Genomic DNA, 11,774 nt, shown 5'->3' with positions numbered 1-11,774 from the left:
GGCCATCAGTAAAGGCTTGGAGATAGATAGCTAGGTGAAGGATCCCTGGTCTCCAGTAAAAGCTTGGAGATAGATAGCTAGGTGAAGGATCCCTGGCCATCAGTAAAGGCTTGGAGATAGATAGCTAGGTGAAGGATCCCTGGTCTTCAGTAAAAGCTTGGAGTTAGATAGCTAGGTGAAGGATCCCTGGCCATCAGCTCAGAGGAAGATGGATTGGTCTTTCCCAGCCGTGTAGCTATGATAGTTTACATCGCAACATACATTGTGCTTTGTCAAAGAGCCAAGAGAATGGCAAGGGACATCTGGGCTTTCTATAGACGGCCAGGGCTCGTAAAAAGATGGCTACGGCTCACAAAGACACCACCGGGGGGCTTTGTCCCTTCAGACTGTCGCAGCGGTGCAGTGGTCGTGTCTTTGTGAGACCTGATTAGCATGGAGATCTATAGCATTAGCATTCACAGCATCCCTCGGTAGCAGACCTGCATGGATCCAGAGGGCAAAGGACACACACACACACAACACACACACACACACTCACACTCACACTCACACTCACACTCACACACACACACACACACTCACACTCACACTCACACTCACACACACACACACACTCACACACAGACACACACACACAGACACACACACACGCAGACACACACACACGCAGACACACACACACAGACACACACACACACAGACACACACACACGCAGACACACACACACGCAGACACACACACACAGACACACACACACACAGACACACACACTCACAGACACACACACACGCGCAGACATACACGCAGACACACGCGCAGACATACACGCAGACACACACACACACACACACACACAGCAGACAGGCGTGAATCGAGAGGTTAAAGGGGACTTCAGACCGACAGCCTGCAGACAGACATGTAAAGCTATCACCATGAAGGTTCTCACACAGCCAACTTTACAAATAAATGATTGTGTGTGTGTGTGTGTGTGTGTGTGTGCGTGTGTGTGTACCGTTTTGCCTGATAACTTTTATGGTTAAAATCGTTACATACAGTACTTTCCTAACGCATCATGTTATTATGGCCTTAAGAGTTTAACTGAATGATTCATTAGCTAACAGTAGAGGACTGTTTCTGCTCTCATTTCAGTAGCTGCCAACTCGTCTATTCTAGTGTTATTGCCCAACTCTTTTCAATTGTCATGTAATGGTGTCACTGTATTAAGAATTAAGTCCCTCTTGTCACATTAATAAACAAGTATGGCACTTCCGGGCTTCTGTAGTGATCGCATATTAGTTGGGCAACATTAAATAAATATTAGTCTGGATTTATTTTAGTACACACACACACACGCAAACACACACACACACGCAGACACACACACACGCAGACACACACACACGCAGAGACACACACACGCAGACACACACACACACTCAGACACACACACACGCAGACACATACACACACACTCAGACACACACACACGCAGACACATACACACACGCAGACACACACGCAGACACACACGCAGACACACACACACGCAGACACACACACACGCAGACACACACACACACTCAGACACACACACACACACACACCCACACACAGCAGACAGGCGTGAATCGAGAGGTTAAACGGGACTTCAGACCGAGACATAACAGCCTGCAGACAAACATGTAAATGGGAATTATTGTAACAGGTAACAGTCCTCTCTCTAACTAACATACTGTATGGACTGGTAACAGTCCTCTATCTAACTAACATACTGTATGAGCTGGTAACAGTCCTCTATCTAACTAACATACTGTATGGACTAGTAGCAGTCCTCTATCAACTAACATACTGTATGGACTGGTAACCCAGGGAGCAGTCCTCTATCTAACTAACATACTGTATGGACTGGTAACAGTCTCTATCTAACAACATACTGTATGGGCTGGTAACAGTCCTCTATCTAACTAACATACTGTATGGACTGGTAACAGTCTCTATCTAACTAACATACTGTATGGACTGGTAACAGTCCTCTATCTAACTAACATACTGTATGGACTGGTAACAGTCCTCTCTCTAACTAACATACTGTATGGACTGGTAACAGTCCTCTATCTAACTAACATACTGTATGGACTGGTAACAGTCCTCTATCTAACTAACATACTGTATGGACTGGTAACAGTCCTCTATCTAACTAACATACTGTATGGACTGGTAACAGTCCTCTATCTAACTAACATACTGTATGGACTGGTAACAGTCCTCTATCTAACTAACATACTGTATGGGCTGGTAACAGTCCTCTATCTAACTAACATACTGTATGGACTGGTAACAGTCCTCTATCTAACTAACATACTGTATGGACTGGTAACAGTCCTCTATCTAACTAACATACTGTATGGGCTGGTAACAGTCCTCTATCTAACTAACATACTGTATGGACTGGTAACAGTCCTCTATCTAACTAACATACTGTATGGACTGGTAACAGTCCTCTATCTAACAACATACTGTATGGACTGGTAACAGTCCTCTATCTAACTAACATACTGTATGGACTGGTAACAGTCCTCTATCTAACTAACATACTGTATGGACTGGTAACAGTCCTCTATCTAACTAACATACTGTATGGGCTGGTAACAGTCCTCTATCTAACTAACATACTGTATGGACAGGTAACAGTCCTCTATCTAACTAACATACTGTATGGGCTGGTAACAGTCCTCTATCTAACTAACATACTGTATGGACAGGTAACAGTCCTCTATCTAACTAACTTTTATGTATGGACTGGTAACAGTCACTCTATCTAACTAACCCTACTGTATGGGCTGGTAACAGTCCTCTATCTAACTAACATACTGTATGGACTGGTAACAGTCTCTATCTAACTAACATACTGTATGGACTGGTAACAGTCCTCTATCACAACAACATACTGTATGGCTGGTAACTTGATCCTCTATCCTAACTAACATACTGTATGGACTGGTAACAGTCTCTATCTAACTAACATACTGTATGGGCTGGTAACAGTCCTCTATCTAACTAACATACTGTATGGACCAACAGTCTCTATCTAACTAACATACTGTATGGACTGGTAACAGTCCTCTATCTAACTAACATACTGTATGGACTGGTAACAGTCCTCTATCTAACTAACCTACTGTATGGGCTGGTAACATGGAACGCGGCCTGTTAACAGGGCCTGGTGATCACTCGTTAGACACATGGCAGTCTCAGCTGTCCCTGGGCCTAATGTGGTCCCACAGCTCTGATGTACTGTGCTTTGTTTGATGAAGGTGAATTACTCCTACACTAAGGTGCTATCGAGAACCTAAAAGGATTCTTTGGCTGTATCCCATAGGAGAACCCTTTAAAGAACCATTTTTTGGTTCACGTAGAACCTTTCCCCAGAGGTTCTACATGGAACCCAAATAGTTCTAAATAGAACCAAAGAGTTCTTCCTGGAACCAAAAATGGTTCTTTCTGGAACCAAAGAGTTCTCCTATGGGGAAGAATGCTTTAGGAACCCTAGATGCTTATTTCCCACTAGTGGTTAAGAAGTTTGTTTGCTGTATTTTTCATTTTTTTAATTATAGATATATATATTTATTTATTTAACCTTTATTTAACTAGGCAAGTAATTTAAGAACAAATTCTTATTTACAATGATGGCTTAGGAACAGTGGGTTAACTGCCTTGTTCAGGGGCAGAACGACAGAAGCTAGTCGTTCCGTGACTAGTGTGAAGTGGAGATCCCAAACACACTCTCACCCTCATCCTTAACCCCTCCTCTGTCCTTGTGCACGTGTCTTGTCATATCAAAATCCCAACAGGAATATTGCGATAAAAAAACAGTCCTAAGTCCCATGTTTCATTTCCCCCTTTAAAAGACTAATTAAAATGTTCACTCAGAAAAAAATCCTTTTCAATAGATTATCAAACAAACATAAATGGACAGTTTCCCAGACATATTAAGCCTAGTGCTGGACTAAACAACTATGCATCAACAAGGCTTTAGATTCTGACCCCAACATCATTTTTATAAGTTTGCTCACTCTGGGCTGATTACTGTTAGCATAAGATCTCTGTCTCAATTACTCAGTTTCACCATGTAACCCTCACAGCAGTGTGCTTACTCCTCTGGGAAATAGGGGGGGGGGTTGTCCATCCCTAAATCAGGACATGTCTCTGGCCGTTGTTTACTTCTAAGAGCGGCCATCTGTGATGTCAGATTCGCAGTAGTTATCTGTGATGTTAGATGCATTGGTAGACTATCTGTGATGTGAGATTCAGCAGTAGGTTATCTCTGATGTTATACTCATTAGTAGACTATCTGTGTGATCTAAATTGTGATTTTATCAAGAACAATGGAACCTGGGGCATATCTACACCACATCACAAATGCTGCTGGCTGCTGGTATGCTGGTATGCTGGTATGCTGGTATGCTGGTATGCTTTCTTGACTTGGATATAAAGTTTTTCAACCACACGGTTGACCTTTTTGAAAAACTATTTACCAAATATATTCATTTTAAAACAGTGATGACTTCGCCTTTCCATTATCATTCACAATAGATTTGTTTTTTAATACCATATAATGTAGTCCTATCTACTTCAGTTTCCTGGAGGGTCCTAGCTCGCCGGTTGCCTGGAGGGTCCCTGGCTCTCCCGTTTGCCTGGGAGGGGGTCCCTGGCTCTCCCGTTTGCCTGGGAGGGGTCCTGGCTCTCCGTTTGCCTGGAAGGGGTCCCTGGCTCTCCGTTTGCCTGGAAGGGTCCTGGGCTCTCCAGTTTGCCTGGGAAGGGTCCCTGGCTCTCCCGTTTGCCTGGGAGAAGTCCTGGCTCTCCCGTTTGCCTGGGAGGGTCTCTGGCTCCCGTTTGCCTGGAAGGGGTCCCTGGCTCTCCCGTTTGCCTGGGGGGTCCCTGGCTCTCAGTTTGCCTGGGAAGGGGTCCCTGGCTCTCCAGTTTGCCTGGGAAGGGGTCCCTGGCTCTCCCGTTTGCCTGGGAGGGGGTCCCTGGCTCTCCAGTTTGCCCTGGGAGGGGTCCCTGGCTCTCCTGTTTGCCTGGAAGGGGGTCCCTGGCTCTCCCGTTTGCCTGGGGAGGGGTCCCTGGCTCTCCAGTTTGCCTCGGGAGGGGTCCCTGGCTCTCCGTTTGCCTGGGAGGGGTCCCTGGCTCTCCAGTTTGCCTGGGAGGGGTCCCTGGCTCTCCCGTTTGCCTGGGAGGGGGTCCCTGGCTCTCCAGTTTGCCTGGGAGGGAGTCCTGGCTCTCCCATTTGCCTGGGAGGGGTCCCTGGCTCTCAGTTTGCCTGGGAGGGGGTCCCTGGCTCTCCCGTTTGCCTGGGAGGGGGTCCCTGGCTCTCCCGTTTGCCTGGGAGGGGGTCCCTGGCTCTCCCGTTTGCCTGGAAGGGGGTCCCTGGCTCTCCCGTTTGCCTGGGAGGGGTCCCTGGCTCGCCCGGTTTGCCTGGGAGGGGTCCTGGCTCTCAGTTTGCCTGGGAGGGGTCCCTGGCTCTCCCGTTTGCTGGGAGGGGTCCCTGGCTCTCCCGTTTGCCTGGGAGGGGTCCTGGCTCTCCCGTTTGCCTGGGAGGGGTCCCTGGCTCTCCCGTTTGCCTGGGAGGGGGTCCCTGGCTCTCCAGTTTGCCTGGGAGGGGGTCCCTGGCTCGCCGGTTTGCCTGGGAGGGGTCCCTGGCTCGCCGGTTTTGCCTGGGAGGGGTCCCTGGCTCTCCCGTTTGCCTGGGAGGGGTCCCTGGCTCTCCAGTTTTGCCCGGGAGGGGGTCTGGCTCTCGTTTCCTGGGAGGGTTGTCCCTGGCTTGCCGGTTTGCCTGGGAGGGGTCCTGGCTCTCCGTTTCCCCTGGGAGGGGTCCTGGCTCTCCCGTTTGCCTGGGAGGGGGTCCCTGGCTCTCCAGTTTGCCTGGGAGGGGGTCCCTGGCTCTCCCGTTTCCCTGGGAGGGTTGTCCCTGGCTTGCCGGTTTGCCTGGGAGGGGGTCCCTGGCTCTCCCGTTTCCCTGGGAGGGGGTCCCTGGCTCTACGGTTTGCCTGGGAGGGGGTCCCTGGCTCTCCAGTTTGCCTGGGAGGGGGTCCCTGGCTCGCCGGTTTGCCTGGGAGGGTTGTCCCTGGCTTGCCGGTTTGCCTGGAAGGGGGTCCCTGGGCAAGAAAAGGTCGAAGACCCCTGATCTAAATTCTGAAAGTATCAGAAACCACAAGCCAATATAGTAAAAGTGATAGGATGTTCTGAGTTAGTGGCAAAGCAATGATATGTGTGCTTCAACCCCCTATGTAATTACTGCTGTCAACACATGCCGAGGCAGATTCCATTCCATAATTCCATTCCATAATTCCATTCCATAATTCCATTCCATAATTCCATTCCATAATTCCATTCCCAGAGGATTCCAGTTGAAATGGTCTGAAATTAACTGGAGCGCAGACAGTCTGATAGCCTGTTGTATTGTCATCAGTCAGCATTATAACCTGTTCTATTGTCATCAGTCAGCATTATAACCTGTTATATTGTCATCAGTCAGCATTATAACCTGTTCTATTGTCATCAGTCAGCATTATAACCTGTTCTATTGTCATCAGTCAGCATTATAACCTGTTATATTGTCATCAGTCAGCATTATAACCTGTTATATTGTCATCAGTCAGCATTATAACCTGTTCTATTGTCATCAGTCAGCATTATAAGAGGCACAACTCTACCTTATTCTGGTTCAGTTTATATCAGCAGGAGAGGTACAACTCTACCTGATTCTGGTTCAGTTTATATCAGCAGGTGAGGTACAACTCTACTTGATTCTGGTTCAGTTTATATCAGCAGGAGAGGTACAACTCTACCTGATTCTGGTTCAGTTTATATCAGCAGGTGAGGTACAACTCTACTTGATTCTGGTTCAGTTTATATCAGCAGGAGAGGTACAACTCTACCTGATTCTGGTTCAGTTTATATCAGCAGGAGAGGCACAACTCTACTTGATTCTGGTTCAGTTTATATCAGCAGGAGAGGTACAACTCTACTTGATTCTGGTTCAGTTTATATCAGCAGGAGAGGTACAACTCTACTTGATTCTGGTTCAGTTTATATCAGCAGGAGAGGTACAACTACCTGATTCTGGATCAGTTTATATCAGCAGGAGAGGTACAACTACCTGATTCTGGATCAGTTTATATCAGCAGGAGAGGCACAACTCTACCTGATTCTGGTTCAGTTTATATCAGCAGGAGAGGTACCACTACCTGATTCTGGATCAGTTTATATCAGCAGGAGAGGTACCACTACCTGATTCTGGATCAGTTTATATCAGCAGGAGAGGTACAACTACCTGATTCTGGATCAGTTTATATCAGCAGGAGAGGTACAACTCTACCTGATTCTGGATCAGTTTATATCAGCAGGAGAGGTACAACTCTACCTGATTCTGGATCAGTTTATATCAGCAGGAGAGGTACCACTACCTGATTCTGGATCAGTTTATATCAGCAGGAGAGGTACAACTCTACCTGATTCTGGATCAGTTTATATCAGCAGGAGAGGTACAACTCTACCTGATTCTGGATCAGTTTATATCAGCAGGAGAGGTACAACTCTACCTGATTCTGGTTCAGTTTATATCAGCAGGAGAGGTACCACTACCTGATTCTGGTTCAGTTTATATCAGCAGGAGAGACACAACTCTACCTGATTCTGGTTCAGTTTATATCAGCAGGAGAGGTACAACTCTACCTGATTCTGGATCAGTTTATATCAGCAGGAGAGGTACAACTACCTGATTCTGGATCAGTTTATATCAGCAAGAGAGGTACAACTCTACCTGATTCTGGATCAGTTTATATCAGCAGGAGAGGTACAACTCTACCTGATTCTGGTTCAGTTTATATCAGCAGGAGAGGCACAACTCTACTTGATTCTGGTTCAGTTTATATCAGCAGGAGAGGTCCAACTCTACCTGATTCTGGTTCAGTTTATATCAGCAAGAGAGGTACAACTCTACCTGATTCTAGTTCAGTTTAAATCAGCAGGAGAGGTACAACTCTACCAGATTCTGGTTCAGTTTATATCAGCAAGAGAGGTACAACTCTACCTGATTCTGGTTCAGTTTATATCAGCAGGAGAGGCACAACTCTACCAGATTCTGGATCAGTTTATATCAGCAGGAGAGGTACAACTCTACCAGATTCTGGATCAGTTTATATCAGCAGGAGAGGTACAACTCTACCTGATTCTGGTTCAGTTTATATCAGCAGGAGAGGCACAACTCTACCTGATTCTGGTTCAGTTTATATCAGCAGGAGCCTAACCACCCCCAATATAATTTACGAGGCCTTGTTCATTTTATGAGCAGATCCAAAGCCTGGCACTATACTGTACCTCAGCTAACCCTTCAAGGGTGGTAGACTATAACCTGTTTCTCTAAACCTCAGCTACCCTTCATGGGTGGTAGACTGTAACCTCTTTCTCTAAATCTCAGCTAACCCTTCATGGGTGGTAGACTGTAACCTGTTTCTCTAAACCTCAGCTAACCCTTCAAGGGTGGTAGACTATAACCTGTTTCTCTAAACCTCAGCTAACCCTTCAAGTGTGGTAGACTATAACCTGTTTCTCTAAACCTCAGCTAACCCTTCATGGGTGGTAGACTGTAACCTGTTTCTCTAAATCTCAGCTAACCCTTCAAGGGTGGTAGACTATAACCTGTTTCTCTAAACCTCAGCTAACCCTTCAAGTGTGGTAGACTGTAACCTGTTTCTCTAATAGACTGTAACACGCGATAGACTGTAACATGCTACACTAAACCTCAGCTAACCCGGCGATAGACTGTAACATGCTACACTAAACCTCAGCTAACCCAGCGATAGACTGTAACATGCTACACTAAACCTCAGCTAACCCTTCAAGGGTGGTAGACTGTAACCTGTTTCTCTAAACCTCAGCTAACCCTTCAAGGGTGGTAGACTATAACCTGTTTCTCTAAACCTCAGCTAACCCTTCAAGGGTGGTAGACTATAACCTGTTTCTCTAAACCTCTGCTAACCCTTCAAGGGTGGTAGACTATAACCTGTTTCTCTAAACCTCAGCTAACCCTTCATGGGTGGTAGACTATAACCTGTTTCTCTAAACCTCAGCTAACCCTTCAAGGGTGGTAGAAGTTATGTAAGTAAATCTGCCCTGTTATTGCACATAAAGCTGTCTAGTGAAAATGTACGTATGACAAAAAACAACCTTTTTGTCCGGTTGGGACGGTAAAGAAAGTGTCTATTTGCAACATTGTTATTGCAGTTCCGTTTCCATTTTTGTGTGTGGTGCTCTTGAATTTAGCGCGTATATGAATCGTGTGATTATGAAAGCATACATTTACGAAAAGCATTTTTTCTCAAATCTAATCCAATCAAATGTTATTTGTCACATACACAGGGTTAGCAGATGTTCATGTGAGTGTAGCGAAATGCTTGTGCTTCTAGTTCCGACAGTGCGGTCATTTCTAACAAGTAATCTCACACAACGACTACCTTATACACACACGTGTAAAGGAATGAATAAGAATATGTACGAACGGCATAGGCAAGATGCAGTAGATGGTATAGAGTACAGTATATACATATGAGATGAGTAATGTAGGATATGTAGACATTAATAAAGCGGCATTATTTAAAGTGACTAGTGATACCTTAATTAAGTGTATTAAAGTGGCCAGAGATTTGAGTCTGTATGTTGGCAGCAGCCACTCAATGTTAGTGGTGGCTGTTTAACAGTCTGATGGCCTTGAGATAGAAGTTGTTTTTCAGTCTATGGTCCCTGCTTTGATGCACCTGTACTGACATCGCCTTCTGGATGATAGCGGGGTGAACAGGCAGTGGCTCGCGGTTGTTGTCCTTGATTATCGTTTTGCCCTTCCTGCTTGACATTGGGTGCTGTAGGTGTCCTGGAGGGTAGGTAGTTTGCCCCGGTGATGTTGTGCAGACCTCACTACCCTCTGGAGAGCCTTGCGGTTGTGGGCGGAGCTGTTGCCGTACCAGGCGGTGATGCTGCCCCCGACAGAATGCTCTCGGTTGTGCATCTGTAAAGGTTTGTGAGGGTTTTAGGTGACAAGCCAAATGTATTCAGCCACCTCAGGTTGAAGAGGCTCTGCTGCTGTCTGTGTGGGTGGACCATGTCAGTTTGTCAGTCATGTGTACACTGTTTTAAATGTATGTAATTCTGTCATGTTTCATGTTTTGTGTTTTGACACCAGGAATAGTAGCTGCTGCTTTAGCACTAGCCAATGGGGACCCGAATAAAATAACAAACACTCACACACACACACACACACACACACACACACACACACACTGAGATCCAGAGGGAGACTCAGAGGGAGAGAGGTGGTTCAGGGGATCAATGCCCATCAACTGCCTGCCTTTCCTGGGCTGTGTATCGAACCATCCTCCCTGAGCCTGTTACTGTCTCCTCCATTCTGTCTGTTAGAGGTGCTGACACTATGAAGTGGGAACTGGAGAGGAGCCAATCTGCCGTATGTAGGAGAATGTGGGGGAGGTGGAAGGAGAGAGGGGGAGGTGGAAGGAGAGAGGAGAATGTGGAGGAGGTGGAAGGAGAGAGGAGAATGTGGAGGAGGTGGAAGGAGAGAGGGGGAGGTGGAAGGAGAGAGGAGAATGTGGAGGAGGTGGAAGGAGAGAGGAGAATGTGGAGGAGGTGGAAGGAGAGAGGATAATGTGGAGGAGGTGGAAGGAGAGAGGAGAATGTGGAGAGGTGGAAGGAGAGAGGAGAATGTGGAGGAGGTGGAAGGGAGAGGAGAATGTGGAGGAGGTGGAAGGAGAGAGGAGAATGTGGAGGGAGGTGGAAGGAGAGAGGAGGATGTGGAGGAGGTGGAAGGAGAGAGGAGAATGTGGAGGAGGTGGAAGGAGAGGAGAATGTGGAGGAGGTGGGAAGGAGAGAGGAGAATGTGGAGGAGGTGGAAGGAGAGGAGAATGTGGAGGAGGTGGAAGGAGAGAGGAATGTGGAGGAGGTGGAAGGAGAGAGGGGAGAATGTGGAGGAGGTGGAAGGAGAGAGGAGAATGTGGAGGAGGAGGAAGGGAGAGAGGAGAATGTGGAGGAGGTGGAAGGAGAGAGAGGATGTGGAGGAGGTGGAAGGAGAGAGGAGGATGTGGAGGAGGGTGGAAGGAGAGAGGAGGATGAAGGTTAAGTAGGTAAACTGCATCCCATCCATGACAGTTTGTGAATATATTATGACGCCATTTGTGCTGTTTACGTGCAAACAATTTTTTTTTTTTTCTTCAGGCAAGCTGAACTTTGATAGCCGAAGTCACGCCCCCTTTGTTGGTGATTGTTAAACTGTAGGGATTCTACTCTGAAGTGGTTGTTTTCGTTAACTTACATTTTTATCGTTAAAATGTTTTCACGTGATAAAATGCTACACAAAACATCTATGCCACTAAGACCTCCTGGGCAAAAAGCGTACACATTTATTACAGATTTCTTGAGTTATCTTAGATTAATTCGGACTATTGTGAGAATATCTACACCGGCTACGGCGTCTCAAGATGGACAAACAGTACTATTGCTGTTTTTTTCTCGTTTTTCAATCGAAGGTCTTTTAAAGTCCAAGTTCTGCTAGAAGCAGTATTCAGATGTCTTTAGAAAGAGGAGGATGAAGAGGAGGAAGAGGAGGATGAGATGGAGGATCAGACTGTCTGTTAGTTAATCAGACTATAGTTCAGTATTGTGCCTCAGACTCACTCACTGGGGCTGTGCCAGCATGAAGAGCCCCCAC

General features: G+C 46.5%; 1 protein-coding gene across 1 annotated transcript; it reads right to left on the bottom strand.

Annotated features, from left to right (window-relative positions):
• Positions 1 to 4,632: 4,632 nt before the first annotated feature.
• Positions 4,633 to 6,156, bottom strand: LOC135537999 (basic salivary proline-rich protein 1-like; the record flags this gene model as incomplete). The annotated part of the gene is made up of 1 exon (XM_064964000.1): positions 4,633 to 6,156. A coding segment is annotated over one exon (1,524 nt), but the record flags the coding sequence as incomplete, so codon positions are not given.
• Between the last annotated feature and the right edge of the window lie 5,618 nt (positions 6,157 to 11,774).

This window comes from Oncorhynchus masou, unplaced genomic scaffold, assembly GCF_036934945.1.
Source record: "Oncorhynchus masou masou isolate Uvic2021 unplaced genomic scaffold, UVic_Omas_1.1 unplaced_scaffold_8845, whole genome shotgun sequence".
NCBI lineage: Eukaryota > Metazoa > Chordata > Actinopteri > Salmoniformes > Salmonidae > Oncorhynchus > Oncorhynchus masou.
This window is presented reverse-complemented; position numbering and strand designations above follow the sequence as displayed.